An 18054-nucleotide genomic window follows, 5' to 3' on the forward strand; every position below is an offset into this window, starting at 1 on the left:
TGGGCAGGCCTTACTAGCCCCGTATCCCAGATCAGGAAACTGAGGCTTAGAAAAGTCTCTATTGCACAGCTAGCGGCTAATAGCCTGCACTCGAACCCCCAAAGTCCATGCTCTGGCTCCTACATTACTGCCCCAGCCCCCTCTTCTCCCCTCCCAGTGTCCCCGCCCCTCCCCCACCCCCCAGATGACTAGTCAGGACAGTCTGTTTCCCCAGACATCACCAGAGGACTCGGGTGGGGGAAGTCAGGCCAGACCACAGCAGAAGCACCTGAAGGCCTGGCTGTGCCACTGTAGGGCGCGGAGCGGGGAACGTGGGAGCAGGGGAAGCTGGGTAACGAGACCGGGAACCGCAGGATCAGGGTGGTGCCTCCTGACGCGTGTCCAGGGGTCTGTGTCCTATTTAAGGGCCCCTCATCCTGAACTGGGGAAGAAGAGAAGTGACTTTGTGCCTCACCACCCAAGAGTCTCTGCCAGAAGGAGGAACAGCTGAAAGTTCCTTTTAAATGAAAATTCCCTTTAAATTCCACAAGCCCGCACAAGATCCAGCTTCTGCCCCAGGAGGCCTCTAAATGGGATATATTGGGAAGGGCACAGCCTTTGGCACCGGGGAAGCCTGGCCTAGAATCCTGCCTTGGCCGCTGGTATACTGGTATTCTGGCTGTGTGCCCTTGGGCCAGTTGCTTAACCTCGCTGTGCCTGTTTTCTCATCTGTGAAACAGAGGAAATCACCTACCTTCCAGGACGGCACATGTGGAGTGCTTGGTGCGTAGTAGGCCCTCACTTAGTACTAGCTCCCTCCTCTCCTGCCACCACCTTCGGTTCTTCCCTTTGAACCAGCAGCTTCCGGGACATCTCCCTCCTCTGCCTGCCTTGATGGCAGCTTCCCAGTTCTCGCCTAATAATAGCTCTTTATCATATTAGGAGAACATCACGAAAAGCAGTGCTTTCCTCTTTGGGGTAATTAGAGTAATTAGCATTGCCTTTGTGCCTCTCTCCTGTTTTCTTGCTGGAGGAGAGGTTGCTGGCAAAAGAGTTTCATTACTGCCTTTAGGGGAAGCCTTGGCTGCCCCGCTCTGGGGCGGAGACCCGCAGGGCCTGCCTTCTCCTGCAGGGACCGGGCCCTTTGTGGATCGCCTCAGAGGCCAGCTGTCCACCCCAAACACCCCAAATATGGCTTGAGGCGGCTCCTGGCCTGAGGACAAGCCTGAGCCAGGAGTGAGTGAGGGGCAGGGCCAACTTGGGGTGAGTGAAGCAGACAAAGGCCAGGCTGCCTCCTCGTGTGGGGACTGCGTTGCTGTGGGCAGGGGACTCTGCCACCCCAGGGGGCCAGCTCATGAGGCTTCTGGGGTCAGAGACCCAGCCCAGGGTCTTGAACTCTTCATGTCTCAAAGGAAATGCCAGCTGGCTTCTAGAACTTAGCACGGGCGCCATCTTCATTTCACAGACAGGGAAGCTGGGCTTCGGACCTTGTAGGACCCACCCAGCTACTAGAGAAACACAAACCAAACCCCTTTCTCAGGTCCCGGACTTAGGCTCTTTCTCACGCCACGTGGCCACTCAAAACATCCGTGGCAGGGAGCTCCCCACCCTGACCCCCACCCCGAACCTGGGGATCTGAAAGCCCCTGTGTGTGTACATGTGTGTCGTATCACCAAACTGTTCACAAACGTTGGGAAAGAAAAGAACAAGAAGTAGGCGGGTCCGGGTCACGAGACAATAACAAAACCGCACGGCAAACTCCCTTCCTGTGCTCCTGACAAATCTTTTGCAGGACCCACTGTGATCACATGGAAATGCAGATGCAGCAGCCAAGCCTGTGTGTCGTTTCCTAAGATCGCTCACACCTGCCTCCCAGGGTCTTCCTGTCTCCTTTGTGAGCAGCACCTTTCTCTTGGGCCTTGCAGGAATGCTGTGTCTTGGGCTCCCCTCCGACCCCCCGGATGGGCTGGAAAAGCACGAGGCGCTGTGGCTGGGAACACAGCTGAGCTCAGCGGCCTCTGCCCACAGCATCGCAAGCATAGCTCATGGCCTTGCTCTTCACAGGCTGTGTCATTAAGCAAACGCCTGCCCCTCTCTGGGCTTCACTTTCCTCGTCTATAAAATGTGAATGACTTTTAAAATTTCCTCCCACTCACCGATTTTCTGTGAAGAGAACAGACCTGATTCAGACCTCAGCTCTGACACGTCCTGGCTGCGTGACCTTGGGAAAGTCACTTACTTTGCTTCTCAATGGCTCAATTTCTTCATCTATACTTAGCAGCCAACCCCTGTCAAGGAGTAGACCAGACCCCATAGGTTCATTTTCTGCAGTGCGTTAAGGCCCCCCTGTGTGTTGAGTGTTGTCCATTGTCACGGTCAGGCGTCCAGCATTCTAATCACACCTCTACTTTTCATCCACCGGCACATCCCAACACAAGAACGGAGGTGTCAGGATTCTCTGAGGAAGAGCATAAACACCCCTGAGTTCTGGACCTTTGTCCTTAGTGAAGGTTCAAGTCCACGTAACAGAGGCCAAGCTGAAGTGGCTTAAACAAACAAGAGTCAATGTCGTCATTGAAAAGGCCAGAATTGGCAGTCCAGGGCTGCTTTAGTGGGCCACACTCTTCCCCCCGTCTTGCTGCTTTGCAAGCCAACAAGTGGACCTTAGTGGGCCAACTCATGGCCCAAGATGGCTGCTCAAGCTCTGGCCATCATGTCTGAATTCCAGCCAGAGGGAAAGAGGAAATAGGGAAAAAAGAAGAGCTCTTTCCTTTTTAAAGAGACCTCTAGGGAGCACCACCTAATACTGCCCCTTCATCTCATTGGCCAGAACTTGTCACAATGCCTCACTTTGCTGCAGGAGAAAAAAGTACCCAGCTGTAAGCTGAAGCTCTTATGACTAAAGAAAAGGGGGAGAGTGAAGTGTGGAAGGTACCTTGCAGTCTGTGCCATAGCGCTATTTCCAGTTTGAGGGCTTTGCCGCAACCTCACGGCAGCCCTCTGGTGTAAGTGCACTTAACGGTCCCCATTTTGCAGCTGAGCAAGGCAATTGGAGGTCAGAGGCTTTCCCAAGGCCCTTAAGCCAGTGAGCCACAGAGTCCTTCTGCTGAGACCCAAAGCTGCAGACAGAATGAGAACCTCTGCTCCCACCATCAGGAGATTCCTTCCCGCACCCTATCAGCCCAGATTTTGTACAGGAACATCCTTTGTCTTTCTCTAACGAGTTCTAGAGCAGCCTTGAACCTAGAGACTTCCCACTCCAGTCTGCATTTCAGAGTCATGGAGAGCAGGTGTCGGGACTTTGGCGACTGGGGGAGAAGGTGAAGCCCAGGAGATTAGCTTGGGGCCCTGGGGAGGGTGGGGCTCTGCCTGTCCACCTTGGCCCACACCCACTGTTCCCCTGCAGGTCAGCGGCCACTTGGACTACGCCAAGCAGATGGACGCCATCCTGAAGGCCGTAGGCATTCACACCAAGCCAGGCTGGGATGAAAAGGGGCTTCTGCTGGCCCCAGGCAGCCCGCCCCGGGAGGAACCTCGCCAGGCAGCAGCCACCTCCTCAGCAGACAAGACCACGGACCAGGATGGGCAAACCCAGGGTCCAGCACCTGGAGACACGTCCAGAGCGCCCACATCTGACGACCTCAGCCAAGCCCAGGTGCCAACGGGGCCAGACCAGTCCGAAGGGGCCTCCCTTCCCGCTGCTGCCTGCCCTGCCGAGAGCCCCCAGACGTGCAGCCACGGCATGAACCCCAACCCACTGGGCTGCCCCAGCTGCGCCAGTGAGGCCCAGAGGCCCTGCCCAGAGCTGGACTGACCCCAAAGGGGACTCGAGCCGTCTTCCCAGATTCCCATGGGCCTTGCTGCTCTCTTGCTCCCTCCACCAGGCTCTCCGCAGGAGCTCTGAAGAACTTCCACCAGTGCCCTCCCTACACTGAAGGCTCTGGGGTTGGAAAGCATGGAGTTGACAGCAGGGAGACTTGTAGGGAGACGACGGACGCCCCGTGGGGAAGCCCAGCCCTGTGGATCAACCAAGCACAGCTGCGAGCCCAGGACTACCGCCCGGGGTCACAGCTGTGACATCTGGCCGTCCACCTGGAGGTCCGGGGGGCTCTCCCGGCCCTGAGGCTCCCACCCACCACTCTCCCTCGGCCTCAGTCAAGCCAGGTGTCTGCCTGCTCTCCCGTCCACTCCAGGGCTGCCCACCAGCCCACAGGTTCCAGTAGGAACAGGCAGCTCCCTCTCTGTCCTGGGAGTCCCAGTCAGATCAGCCACTTACAGCCATGGCTGCGTACTGCACAGCCACAGGGGCGTCAGTCACACAGACGTGATGTGAAGGGCGCCCCCAAAGGTGTGCTGCACCGTGGCCCTGGATGGCATTGTAACAGCACCGCAAGTCTGCCTGCAGTACAGGTAGGAGCTGGCCCCAGTAGCAAGAATGGGTCCCATGGGGGAAGGATTTCCTGTAGCAGGAACAGAGGTGGTGATGGAAATAAAAAGGAGCAATGGCTACCATTTACTGGGTGTTTACCATGGAGCTCCCAGAGCGCTCACAGGGATGGTCTCATGGTCATCACCTTCACTTCACACCACTGACGCCCAGGCAGGTCAGGTAATCTGCTCAGGACCACACAGCGGGTCGGTCTCCAACTCGTCCGTCGGCCGCCAGAGCCCAGCTCTCAGCCACTGTACCTACATCTCCGAGAACCTTTCCCTTTGTTCCTCCCTCTGTCCCCAAACGACAGGACCAGGGCTAATCCCCCGCCCATTGTACAGATGGGGAAATCAAGGCCCAGGCAGGGACAGTATTGACAAGCTCCGGAGGAGGCAGCGGGGAGGAGGAGAGACAGGGGCAGTGAGAGTGTTGGAGCTGAGCTGGTGCTCGGGGGCGTGTATATTTGTTTATTCGACAAACAAAGAAATCTTGCTGCTGTTAATCCAAACAGCTAATGTCATCCGTGGAAAACGGAGGCCCCCGAGAGGGAAAGTGATCTGCTGAGGTCCCAAAGCAAAGTAGGGGCAGCGTCTGAAGCAGAACCCAAGACACCTGTGCCCAGGGTCTCCTCCCACATCCCCAGCTGCTGCTCCAGCGGCCTGAGTGGCCCCCAGGCGGATCCAGTGCCCCCTGCAGTGGCCGCCCCCAGCCGGTGTTCACTGAGTGTCCACTCGAGCAGGCCCCCTGGCAGAGGGCAATCCCAGCAAGCACCACGGTGCCTCTGGGGCCAGCGGCCAGGGCCCGGGTTGAGTCTGATCAGCACCAGGGAGGGCGCCGGGCCACCCGCGGAGGACCCGGGGGTTTGGGTTCATGGAACCCAGTGCAAGTGGGGGGTAAGGGAAACCTCAGACCGACAAGGAACCTTGAGCGGGAAAGTGTGGGAAGTGAGTCCTCCCCTGCCTGCAAAAGAGCCAGGCCCCTGTACCAGGGTTCACTTGCCGACGACATCAGGTGACACCTGGGGCAGCTCCTCTTCAGCCCGCCCGCCTGAGCGGGCACTGCTCCCCTTTCCCTCCCTGACCCAGGAAAGGTCAGAAGGAGGTAGGACAAGGGGACGGTTCTGTCCCCATCAGCTGGTTCCCTTCTTGTCCTAGGAAGCCCAGGGCAGATGGTGAGCAGGAAGTCACCAGCCACGCCTTGGCCCCAGGAGAGGCAGTGTGGTATCCTGGGAGCTGCTATGGGGCTGAAGAGGAGGAAGCTGAATAAGAGCAGTGGGAACACACAGCCCTTGGTCCCCACTGTTTCCCGGAGGCCAGGGTGCTGAATGGCCGTAACAATAGCAGGTGCCACCTACCGACCACCTGCGGGTACCAGGCATCCCATGGCCCCTGCCCTGATTCTCAAGAAACCCTACGAGGCCGGCAGGCATCGTGATCCCATTTTGTACATGGAGTAACAGCTCAACAAGGTTGAGCACCTGTGCCCGAGCTCGTAGATAGTGAAGCAGAGGTTCCAATGTAGGCCTGCCAGTCTCCCAGCCTCAGGGGTTCTGGTGAGGCCACACACATCCAAGGGGCTGCAGATCAACTAAGCCAACACACCTCAAACTTGGATGCTCACACAGGTCCCCAGGGACCTTGTTAACCTGCACATTCTGACTCAGCAGGTCCGGGGTGAGGGGCGGACGTGTGCATTTTCAGTGAACTCCCAGGGGTCACGCTGATCTGAGGGTCCATGAACTCTCAGAGGATTGAGGGATTCAGCCCTGCACTAACCCGCCTCTGCAGACGGAGGCCTCCCTCCCATGCAAGCTGATGGAATGTGCAGAGGAGACTGTCTTCACCCTAATCCTAATCCAGAGACCCCCTCCCTCCTCCCTCCCCTGCCCCCCAGCCCTCCAACCATTCTCTGCACACAGCCACAAGTTCCACTCAGCAACGCAGCATCCTGGGGAAGACTGTGGAAGCCAGCCATCACCCCTCAGGTGGAGGACCTTGCGGGCGTATGGGGCTGATTCAGTGCGCTCCACTGGAGTTCAGAGGGCGCCCAAGAGGCCTGCAGTCTCCTGGCCACAGCCGAGAGCTGACCCAAGGCATTAGGGACTTGGCTCTATCTAGTCCAGCTCCCTGCTGACCAGCTACCAGCCCGGATCAGTTTGTGGGGGTACCGAGTGGATGCAGTCGCAGCTTGGGTCCCGCAGGATCGATGCTGAAGAAGTTGACAGCAGCAGGTGTCCTGGCAGGCGGTGGGGGGTCCTGGCTGGCCTCCCCAGGTAGCAGCAGCTGGGCCGTGAGCTGCAGGCCTGAGGAGCCTCCTGAGCCAGAGTCGGAGTCGGGGTCCGAGTCGGGGGGCAGGGGCAGGGGCAGCACATGCTGCAGGCTCAGGCCCGGCCGGGCACCGCTGTGGGAGGTTCGCATGGAAGGGGAGGCCAGGCTGGCCCGTTGCTCCTGGGGGCAGTGGGGGCACGGCAGGAGCCTGCCCAGGGCCCGCTTGAAGTCCCTCATGAAGAGTGGGTAGATGATGGGGTTCATGGTGCTGTTACAGTAGCCCAACCATGTGAGGACATCAAAGAGGCCCGGGGAGATGCAGTCACACACAGCCTGGAGGGAAGGGACACATCACTCCTGGTTCGGGGGCGGGAACACAGACCATCCCACCCAGCATGGCCAAGACAGACACATGCAAACACACCATGAGAGGCAGCCCACGGTCCTCCCTCCCCACACACAGGCTGCGGAGAGGTGAGGGGGCCTCCCCAGCAAGGCCCGGACTCACCTGCCCCCTGCAGCGGCCTTACCTGGGCTATGTTGGCCACAAAGAAAGGCAGCCAGGTCACAAAGAACATGCCCAGCAGGACGCCCAGGGTCAGGCTGGCCTTCAAGGCCTTCCTGCTGTGCTTGGTGACCAAGTGCCTGCTGTCAGCTGACTCCGCCCCTGGGCGTGGGGTCCTGGGCACCTGTGGAGAAGAAGGCCACGTGACTCAGCTGAGAAAGAGGTGCAGTCCGGCCCGGATTCCACCTGCAGCTGAGCCTCGATCCTAATGCTAGACGGAACCCCAATACCAGCAATAAACTGTGTCCCGATTTTTGAGCCCCGACTGCAGTCCTAACATGAGGCTTTACCCTGACTCCAGACCAAGCCCTGATCCTGGGCCCCGATGGATCCCTGACACCTACCACAGACTGAACTGCACGTGACCAAGGTCTCAAACTGAGCCTCAGTCCTGGACCACAGCAAGCCTAAGGGCCACAGCGAGCCAGCCTGAGCCCTGACCCTGGTGCAGCACGTCACAAGGGGCCCTAGGAACCGCAGTGAGGTGGACACACTGCCCCGAACACTCAATGGTTCCAAAGACCCACCCTCCATGCGCAGGGCAGCAGCATGGGCCAGCATAGACTGGGAGCCCCAGCACCTCCCAAAGCCCTTGGCACTGCAAGAATCACTTGCAGTTGGACGGTATTTGACAAAAGAGGCTTCGGTGCTATGCAGGGCTCAACGACCTCTTGCAAATGGGTTCTCTTCGTATTTTGGAGTAATAATTTTCCTTGCACTCTGACCCTCGGGCTCCACAAAATAAAGTGCTTTTTTTAAAAAAATGTGTGCACAGAACAAATGTTTACAATGAAATCTATTACAGATCACTAGGGGTGCTAGTGAGCTTGGCATGTCACAACTCAAATTATGTGTGGACTGGCAGACGTCTCCATTCCCAAACAGAGACTCAAAGAGCAGGAGATGAGGAAGGGAGGGGGCTCAAAGGAGCTGCTCTCCCAGGCACTGAAGGGGTAGGGGGGACACAGGCATGAGGAGGCTAGAATTTGACTCTGCACACTGACGGCCCACAGCCCCAAACAGGAAAACTCTCCCTCAGCTAGGTGATCTTTCAGCCCAGAAGTTCCCATAACTTTTTCAACCTTGTGAACCCACTGAAAATCAAAGGGCATCTACACTGCTCCTCAGAAAATGAAAAGCTTACCTGTTTTTACACACACAGTCACTAAAAAATTGCACACATCCAGAGAATTCTGAGACGGTCTGGAAGTCCGTCCATGAACCCCTGGGGGTCCATGAATCCTCCTCTAAACCTTTTGTTGTAAATAATTCGGACTTTCATACGTAAGATTTACCCAAAGTGGGACCCACGTATATTCACAATTTAAGAAAATATCAGTGTGCAGGGGTGTGCACACTTCATTGAACTGTGCAAAGGGTGAGTGTGTTCGGTGGAGCACACCTAGACTTTGAAAGTCGGGAATTCAGCCCAGCGTTTGCTAAACTGCGTGAGAGCCCAGCTCCGTTCGAGGCAGCCAGTGGCGGGAGTCAGAGCAGGCAGGAGGGGGACCGGATTCCCAGGCAACCTTCGCAGATGGAAAGGGGGCGGAAGAGACCCAGCCAAGATGTGCCAGCCCCATTACATTAGCGCAAAAGTCAAACCCCGCCTCCAACCCCGCCCTCAGACGCAGGGCCCCGCCTCCTTCCAGCCTTGCTTTTCTCTCCCCGCCTCCTCAGAGTAGCCAGACTTTGTTCTTGTCCATGGTGCTGAAACACAGGTTCCATACTGTCTTTCTATAGGATCAGGGGGTCTAATTCTGGAATGGCAGTGGGCGGGAGGGGAGAGATGAAGTAAACCGTAACTTCCACCCTTCAATGTGTTTATTCAGGTAAAGTCTGGCTATATGAACATCAAGGTCAAATTCACAAACAGCAGCCAAAGAGAAGCCCTTGTTCTCTCCCCTGTCTTGGCGGGGCAGCATTGTGCAGAGTCAAGAGCTGGGCTTCTAAGATGAGTGCTCTGGCTGCAGACCATGCCTCTGCCACTTACTCCCTCTGCGACCTTGACGGAGACTCTGTTTCCGCACCCACCAAGTCAGAGAAACAACACTCTATGGAGTGGCCATGAGGCTGTGGGAAAGAAATGTGTGCACAGTGCCCAACGCAGAGTAAGCACTAAATACATGGTAGCCCTGATGTCGGTGCAGTGGCAAGCGTATGAGATTAGAGGCATGTTAGCACCTCAGGAGCCAGCCCTTCTGCCAGCAGCTCGGGCTCCCCAAAGCAGTGCATATGTCAGGACGAGTGCTCTGACTCACCATGCTGCAGTGGGGGGGGGGGGGGGTACAGGAGGTGGGGGAGAGCATCTGCGTTTATCTTTCTCTCCTCATTTCCTCTCCTCCAGAGGGGTCTTCACATGGCTTCTGTGGCCTCACCGTGGTCCGCCTGGAGGAGGGTCTCCTGTCTTCCCAAAGAATCTCCTGAGATCTTCCACGCCTTCCTACTGCTGCCATCGATGGGGACAGACAATGGGGAGGAAGGAGGAGCCATGGTCTCCAGAAGGCCCCATCCACACAGGGACCCCTTTGAGCCCTGGGACCTGGGGCAGGGGAGAGGCGAGAGAGAACCCTGACCTTGCCAGAGCTCTGGGGCACGAGGGACTGAGGGAGATGCCTTGGGGCAACTGTCTGGGGAGACGCGCCAGAGGTGGAGTTAGAGATGCTCTGAGATCCCCTCTCCAGTTTTCCTGGGGATGACCCTGGGTTTTCCTTTCTCTCCTCTCCCCAAAGAGTTGACCCAAGAACACAAGCAAAAGGGAAGAGAGAAGGAAACATGGTCAGGGAAAGTGAGGGACCTTCCCCAGCTCACATGGTGCCAGAACAAGGCCTTGAGCCAAAGCACCGCTGACCCAAAATCAGCCCTGTGACCCCCATTTACTGAGCACTTGCTGCACATTAGCATTTAATACTCATTGTGCCGTTCAGTCTTCATGGGAGGTCAGTGCTGTCACCTCCATTTTGCAGTTGAGGTTCAGAGAGGCAAAATAACTTGCCAGGAGTCACACAGCGGATGAGTGTTGAGGCAGGGGTCAAAGTCATTTCTGGCTCCAGAAACAGCACTTCTTGTGCTTCACCATGCTGCTTCCATTTGTGGAGGGGGTGGGGGTGGCCTCCATGAGCTACAGTCAGGGTGAGGTGATGGAAACCCTACTGCTGTCACCAAGAGGCCTTCATGGTCACATTGTTTGCATGTCCATGACCTGTGTGACCGTCGGAGGGCAGCCACCTGGAGGAGGATTGGGCAGTGCCTTCCCAGGGGGCAGTTCCATTTATAGGCTCCTATGTTCAGAAACACCTGTACACGTGTCTGCACTTTCTGCATCTACAAGAATGTGTGCCACAGCATGCTGGTGGCAGGGGATACCTAGAAACAGCCTCCACGCCCATCATGTGGAGAGTGGTTAGACATCCCACCGCGGAATACCACACACATGCTTAAAAGAATGAGGAGATCACATGGAAAGATCTCCAAGCCCTGGCCAGGAGGCCAAGTTAGTTGGAGCGTCATCTGTACACCAAAAGGTCATAGGTTCAATTCCTGGTCAGGGCACATAGCTAGGTTGCAAGTTCGATCCCCAGTCAGAGCACATACAAGAGGCACCCGACTGATGTTTCTCGTATTGCTGTCTCTCTCTCTCTCTCTCTCTCTCTCTCTCTTTCTATCTCTGGCTCTATCTCTCATTTTCTATCTCTCCCCTTTTCTCTCTTTCTAAAAGAAATGCTAAAATGTCCATGGGTGAGAATAAAAAAAAATTAAGATCTCCGAGACATATTAAGTGATCATGGCAAGCTGCAGAACAATAAATACAGCATGATTTCATTTGTTTAAAAATGCAAGTAATGCTAAACTTCTTCAGATGCATAAAAAATACATGAACACATAGGAAAGAGATTGGAGAGACATAATCTAAGTTAATGAGACTCTCTGGGAGTGGAAAGTGATTGGTTGGAAGGCAGAGGGGTCTTATACTTTATCTCTGTATTTTAACTTTTATTTTAAAATGTACTTGTGCAATTAAAAATTTTTATAACCAGCCCTGGCGGGTGTAGCTCAATGGGTTGAGTGCGGGCCTGCGAACCAGACAATCGCGGTTCAATTCCCAGCCAGGGCACATGCCTGGGTTGCAGGCCAGTTCCCAGCAGGAGATGCACGAAAGGCAACCTACATCGATGTTTCTCTCCCTCTCTCCTTCCCTTCCCCTCTAAGATAAAGATAAAGATAAAGATAAATAAATAAAATCTTTAAAAAAATTTTATAACCATCTACTCATAGCGTGAGGTTACAAGGCAGAAGCCCAGAGCCAGACGCCTGGTTTCAAATCCTGGCTCTGTCGTTCACTAGCTGAGTGACCTGTAGGGAGGTGCTTCACTGCTCTGTGCCTCAGTTTTCTCGTCTGCAAAATGGCAATCCTAAGAGCATGGACTTCTTACCATCGTAGTAAGAATTAAATGAAATAACATACAGCAAGTTATCAGAACAGAGGTTGGCACATAGTTTGAACCACAGGTTGGCTATGTGGCTGTTGTTTTCGCTGTTAGCGTCCAGTTTAGCTCTTTGATAATGGTGATGGTGACGCTTGTGGCAGCGACAGTATTTTCCCTAGAATGGCTTAAAAGGAGATGAGCTCCCCCAAACTGTATTTTTACCACAAGAGGAAAGGAGAGGAACATTTGTTGAGCACCCACAATGTGTCAGGTTTGCATATATTATCTCATTGGTTCTCCAAACCAACTCAAGTGATAAACAGCAGTAACCCTGGGGCAGAGGGAGGTGAAGGACTTGTCTGAAGTCACCTGGAGGCGATGGGAAGGAGGCGGGATTTGAGCCTATGGCCAGCCAGATATGCGGGCTCCGGCCCTGGCCCTACCAGGTCCCCTCGGTCCCAGCAGCAGCCAAGCCTGCCGTGCTTGACACTGCTCCTCCGTCAGCCTCTCCCCAGGTCAGCCCCCTCCTTTACCTCTGAGATATTTCTGTGATCACAGCCTCCCCCTCTGAGGAGGAGGAAGCAGAGAGGGAAGGGAAGATGGATTGCTAAGACAGAGTGATGCATAGTTGGATGAGGGTGGGAGAAGCTGGGGAGCAGGGAAAGGCGGAGACATTGACGGGAGAGAAGTGGGTTGAGGAAGACAAGAGGATGCAGGAGGAAGAAAATGGGGTCAAGTGGAACTGCAGGAGAGAAGAGGGAAAGGAGAAAGGGATGAGGCACAGAGGAAGACCATGGGGTGGGCACTGGGAACCCTGCCGCAGGAATCCTGGCAGACAGAGAGACGCTGAGAAAGAAGCTGCCAGCAGGGACACCCCTCTTACAGTTCCATCACTCTCGTCCTGATAAGGTTCTGTGATCGATGTCTGTCTCCCCAACTAGAAAAGATTCCGAGAGGGCAGGACCTTCTCTGTCTTGTTCATCATCGTAATCACAGCCGGGAACAGCTCCTGCACAGAGTAGGTCCTCGATCCAGGTTACCAAGCAAAGGAACTGACATTCTAAAAAGCGTGGGATCCATCAGCTACAAGAACGGATTCTGGAAAGAGTGGGAGGAGAGGAAGCAATGCGGACAGGGGTTGCAGGCCGGCTCTGTGGAGCACTGTGCTCATTTCAGTCTGTCCGTCCATAAGCACCGATTGCCAAGGCCAGGCCAGGCACCGTTGCGGGTGCTGGGAATCAGCAGTAAACAGAGAGACAAGGGCCCACCCACCTCCCAGAGCAGAGTAGGAGGGAATAACAGATAAACAAATGGGAAAGTGTGTCACAAGTCAGGGGTGTTAAGTGCTACTGAGGACAGGAACTCAGGACAGGAGGACTGAAGGGGATTTGGGGACGTGGGGCAGACACTACTTTTGACTGACAACTGAGCAGAGGCCCACAGAAAGTGATGGAGGTTCTGGAGAAACCAAATGGAGATGCAGGGAAGGGGCACTCCAGGCATAGGGAACAGCAAGTGCAAAGGCCCTGAGGCAGGACTGTGCTTGGTGTGCTCAAGGAACAGCCCGGAGGCAGCTCGATTAAAGAGAAAGTGTGAAGAAGAAAAAGCATCCCCAGAAGGGGCAGAGAGCCAGGTGACATGAGATGCGAAGCCAGGGGAGCGGAGGGACGACACAACAGGATTGCGTTTTAGACATGGCTCTGAAAAAAGCAGAGGTGTCAGCTGGAAAGGGAGTGAGGGTGGAATCAGGAAATCAGTGGAAGAGCCCCGTGATAACCCAGGCATCAGATGAAGGGCTCCTCCTGGGAGTGGGGGATGGCAATGGAGGCCAGAAGTGGCCACAGCCTGCCCGTGTGTTGGAAGCAGGGTTGAGAAAACTGGCTGTGGAATGGGAGAAAAAGTATTGGTTCAGGCTGCCCCCAAGGTTCCCGGCCTGAGCAACTAGAAGCCTGGAGCTGCCACTTACGGATGCGAAAAAGACTGTGGGGGGACTGGGGCCTAGAACCCCCGAGTTCTGCTTGGAGCCTCCTAACGGAGCAGCCCAGGCTGGAAGTCATCAGGATGTACATGGTACTTGGGGCATGAGAGAGGATGAGCTCACCAGGGAGCAAATGTGGAAAGTGAGCAAGGTTGGAGGCCCACAGATGTCACAGCTGAGGGACCCAAATGAGGAGACTGAGTAGACACAGCGGTAAGGCAGAGGGACACGGGGTGATGTCCCTGAAGCATCCTTTTAAGAGAATGTCCTCACCCGCAGGCAGCCCAATGCTCACACTGAGGCCTTGGCATCAGTCCGATCTGAGCTTGAACCTCACTAACCAGCTGTGTGACCTTGGACAAGTCACCTCTCCTGTCCCTGAGTGTCAGTTTCTCATCTGTCACGTAGGGAAGGCAGTAGTATTTTCCTCGCTAGGTGTTTGGGGGTCAGGTCAGCCCTGTGCCCGGCACACAGTGAGCCCTCAAAGGCTGTGGGGCTGCAGCTGGCAGCACCTGGGGGACTCCTGCCCCGGCTCTGAGGCCACCGACTCAGGCCCAGTCCTAGCACCACCAGTTAGCTTCCCGGCAGGAAAATCTGTGTGTCACAGACTCCGCTGGAACCAAGAACCCAGATCTCTACCACCCCAGCCTCACAAGGACCAGCCAGCTCCTCCCACCCTTGGTCACGAGCAAAGAGCTCCCTACAGTGTGGGATGGGGGTGACTTGAGGCAGGAAATGGACACCCCGTGAAATAAGTGAATCACAGAGTGGGAACCTTCGCCCTCCAAAGCTTCCCTCCTGCTCTCCAGTTAGGTCGTGAGAGTCTCGTGTGGACGTGGCTTTGTCTTTAACACCCTTCTGACACTCAACAAAGAGGGAGCAGGGCCAGCTTGGTCACTCCCACCAGCCGGGCTGGACCTGGGTGCCACCGCCGGATTCTGTGCGCTCTGTGAGGCTGTTTGATCGCCTTCTACTTATGGCAAAGATATCGATTGTCCATTTCCAGAAGAGACAAGTTTTCTTCCAAAACAAATTCATGGAAGTAGAAAGGTAAATGAGGCGATTTAAAGAAAACACTAAGTACATATGAATGAAGTGACTTGAGGAGTGTAGGGGGAGGGGGAGGAAGGAGGGGACAGCAAGACAGATGTCCCTAGGTGGTCCCTTTTGCCTGAAGTTCGGGACACATTCCTTTACAAGAATCCAGAGAGTAGGGGTGGCCCATGGCAATTCGTCCTGCTGCTGAAGGACCAAGCCACGGTCACGGCTACCCACTGAGACTCAAGCGTGCTCTCCAACGAGCACAGATGGGGGAGAAAACAGGCCTGCGGCCAGGACCGCCTGCCCACCCGAAGCCCCACCCTCCTGGCCGCTGGCCAGCTGCAGCGCTGGGCCTCACTGCTGGGGCGGGACAGACGAGGAGCTCCCGGGGACCGGCGACAGGGTGATAGCCTTGCAGCCCTCAGCTAATTCCCCGTTCACCCGGTGACCCACAAGCCACCCCCGGTGGCCTACAAGAGCCCCCTCCACCAGAGGCTACACCAAGATGAGCCTGCAGAGTCCAGATGGGACCTTTCTTGGGGCCTGTGACCTAAGTGTTTAGGGCTCGGGCCTGGTCCGTCTAAACCCCCATCCCTCAGGTGGATAATAGGACTTGGGCGCCACATGGCCTGGGTGGCTAAAGCAGGTACTCAGCCTTGAGACACTGAAGGGCCTTGAGCTGAGGGCACCTACCCCACTCACAAGTAATTAGGAAGCACCTACTATGAGCGGTGGAGATCAAAACCTACCTGGACATACCCAGTCCTCATGGAGCTTACATTGGAGTGGCATGAGAGACAATGAACAAATCAACAAATAAATGGAGAGTTTAGCTAGAGAGCAACTGGGTGGAGAAGGGTGTGGGCCCGCAGGCAGAGCGGTCAGGAGTGGCACCTAGGAAAAGGTCACCGTGAGCTGAAAAGCCAGGCAAGGGCAGCTTGAGGGGAAGCATTCCCAGTGGGAACTGCGCTGGCAGAGACCCTGGCTCGGAAGTCAGCCTGGTTCCTTCAAGGCACAGGGAGAAGAACACCGCAGCTGGTGCAGGGGGCCGAGGGGGAAGGAGGTGCGGTGAGACAGGTGGGCAGGGTGGGGTCCCGAAGCCAGATCTGGACAGGAGTCTCCTCCTCGTCCTGACTGCAATGGGGAGCCACTGGAGGGTTTGAAGCAAGGAAGTGACGTGGCCATTCTTTTTCTTGCTTCCTCCCACTGCTGTGCAGAAAGTGGGTGGGCGCAGGTCTGGAGTGGAAGCGAGGGGAGCTGGCCAGAGACTGTCTAAGGCTCCCAGGTTAAAAGCCAGGATGGCTTAGAAGAGGAAGGGGGCACTGAGGATGGCACATGTTTAGGAGACAGCAGCGACAGGTGGAACCCTGTGACGCCATCGTGGGGAAGACCCGGGAGGCGCAGGCAGGAGACTTGGGACACCCTGAATTCCCTGGTGCACATGTTACTTCCAGAAGCCTGCCTCCCATCCTGACAAAGCTATCCTGCAGACAATCGGGGGCTGAGTCGGGGGTTCAGGAGACGAGAGGGAGCTGCGAATGGCCACTCTGAAGTCACCAGCAAGCAGTACACTAAGTGTTGGATGCCCCCTAGGTACCCAGTGGCTGCTCATTTCTCCCCAACCCACAAGCCCGGATCTCCCTGCGAACCCCGGGTACCTGCAGCATCTCCAAGGCTTGGCCGGCTGTACCCGTACTGAGGGAGGCCACCTGCAGGGCCTGCTTGCGGGCGGCCAGGAGGATCCTGCAGTAGGTGAAGCAGATGGCACCCGAGGGCAGGAAGAAGGTGAGGCCCGACGCCACCAGGACGAAGGGCAGGCTGGCCAGCAAGCGGCACTGGCCCGGAGCGGGTGCCCGCGCTCGGCCCAGCTCGTGCCAGCCCAGCAGCAGGGGCAGGAAGGAGGCGAGCGCAGCGAGGGTCCAGGCGCCCAGAACCAGCGCCAGAGCGCGCACGGGCGTCATGCGCAGCTTGTAGCGCAGCGGCGAGAGGATTAGCAGGTAGCGGTCCAGGCTGATGAGGCAGAGGTTGAGGATGGAGGCGCTGCAGCACATCACGTCAAAGGCGGCCCAGAGCGGGCAGAGGTCTCGCGCCAGCACCCAGCGCCCATACAGCGCGTTCAGCATGGCCGGCGGCATCACCACCAGCCCCACCATCAGGTCGGACGTGAAGAGCGACACGAGGAAGAAGTTGGACGTGCTGCGCAGCGCGGGCTGCGTGCAGATGAGGGCGATGAGCAGCGAGTTGGCCGCTGCAGTCAGCGCGATGACCACACACAGCGCGGCCGCCACCCAGCCGCTGCCCCCCGGGTCTGACACCAGCCCCGACCCCCAGTCGGGGGTGCCGTTGTACGCAGGCCCGGGCTCTGGGACCATGAAGGTGGGGGATGGACAGCGATGCCGAGGCCGGGAGGCCCGAGAGGAATTCTGAGCACCGTGGGAGGCCTGAAGGAATGGAGGCTGGAGTGCGTCGTCGGCGAGAACAGACCCCCTCGGGCGCGGGCAGGTGGGAAGAGAACGCGGCCAGAGACCCGAAGACGGTGGAGAGGGTTTTGCAGGCGTCCCCGGCTGTAAGGCAGGGGCACCTGGTTCGACCGGGCAGGAAGTTTGGGAGGGGACACCTGGCGAGAAGCAGAGTGCCCTAGAGGGAGCGGGCTGAAAGTCAGGAGGACGGGGACGCCGGAGGACTCTCGGAGGTTAAGTGGGTGGGAGCGGAGCCCCTAGAAGGAGCGGCGACCTCAGGGTGAGGGAGCCTGCCTGTGGCAAGGAGCCGGGGAGGCGGGAGCAGAGGGCAAATGGGCTTTCTAGGGCCCGGGACAAGCTGCCCGGAGGCAGGTGGGCGTTTGAGGGCGCTAGGTCCGGAGCCGTAGTGCTTGGGGTCGCAGGGCTGGACCCATGCGCCAGAGCGAAGCCCCGCGCGGGGAAAGCAGGTCTCAGAGGCGGTGCGGAGGCATTTCTGGGATTGGGCAGACGCGTTCTCCTGCGGCGTGGGGGTGGGGATGCTGGGCCCGCTGGAGGGGACAGAAGGAGCAGCGGCCGCGCCTCCACCCCCTCCCCACCCGGTCGCCGGGTCAGGGGCCCCGCTTCTGCCGGCGTTCGGTACCTGGGGCGCTCAGCGCTGCTCCACCGCCGGCGACTGCGGCAGGCGCGGCGAGGCTGCGAGAGGAAGAGGCGGCCGCCGGCCGGGCAGGCGCCCAGGGAGCCCGGGAGGCGCGGCGAGGGGCCGGCGCGCTCGGAAAAGCCGGCGGTGCTACCAGGAGCGCGTGGTTCCCGCGCCGCGGAGCCTGCACCCCTCCTCGCGGCGGGCGGGGAGAGCCGAGCCCCGAACTCGCAGGCGGGCGGGGTGCCTGGTACCCCAGGTCTGTGGAGGGA

The 18054-nt window shown here is 57.2% G+C and overlaps 2 protein-coding genes across 12 annotated transcripts in view; one reads left to right on the forward strand and one right to left on the reverse strand.

Annotated features, from left to right (window-relative positions):
* The window catches only part of TMCO4 (transmembrane and coiled-coil domains 4), a 73443-nt gene extending 68952 nt beyond the window's left edge, over window positions 1-4491 (forward strand). For 10 of the 11 annotated variants that reach the window (XM_037140088.2, XM_053660184.1, XM_053660187.1 and 7 more), the window contains one exon: window positions 3386-4491. In XM_037140088.2, the coding sequence (XP_036995983.2) occupies window positions 3386-3793 (408 nt within the window). In that variant the 3' untranslated portion in view covers window positions 3794-4491. The remainder of the gene's footprint in view (window positions 1-3385) is intronic. The other variant, XM_053660192.1, reaches the window with a different exon arrangement.
* A 2070-nt stretch (window positions 4492-6561) lies between these two features.
* Window positions 6562-17058, reverse strand: HTR6 (5-hydroxytryptamine receptor 6). The gene is made up of 3 exons (XM_037140061.2): window positions 16345-17058; window positions 7209-7367; window positions 6562-7011 (listed from the first exon to the last, which is right to left on the reverse strand). Exons 1-3 carry the CDS (start codon window positions 17056-17058, stop codon window positions 6562-6564), a joined length of 1323 nt encoding a protein of 440 aa, XP_036995956.2.
* Between the last annotated feature and the right edge of the window lie 996 nt (window positions 17059-18054).

The sequence above is a fragment of the Artibeus jamaicensis genome, unplaced genomic scaffold (assembly GCF_021234435.1).
Source record: "Artibeus jamaicensis isolate MK-2021 breed Jamaican fruit bat unplaced genomic scaffold, CSHL_Jam_final scaffold_847, whole genome shotgun sequence".
In the NCBI taxonomy this organism is placed as follows: domain Eukaryota; kingdom Metazoa; phylum Chordata; class Mammalia; order Chiroptera; family Phyllostomidae; genus Artibeus; species Artibeus jamaicensis.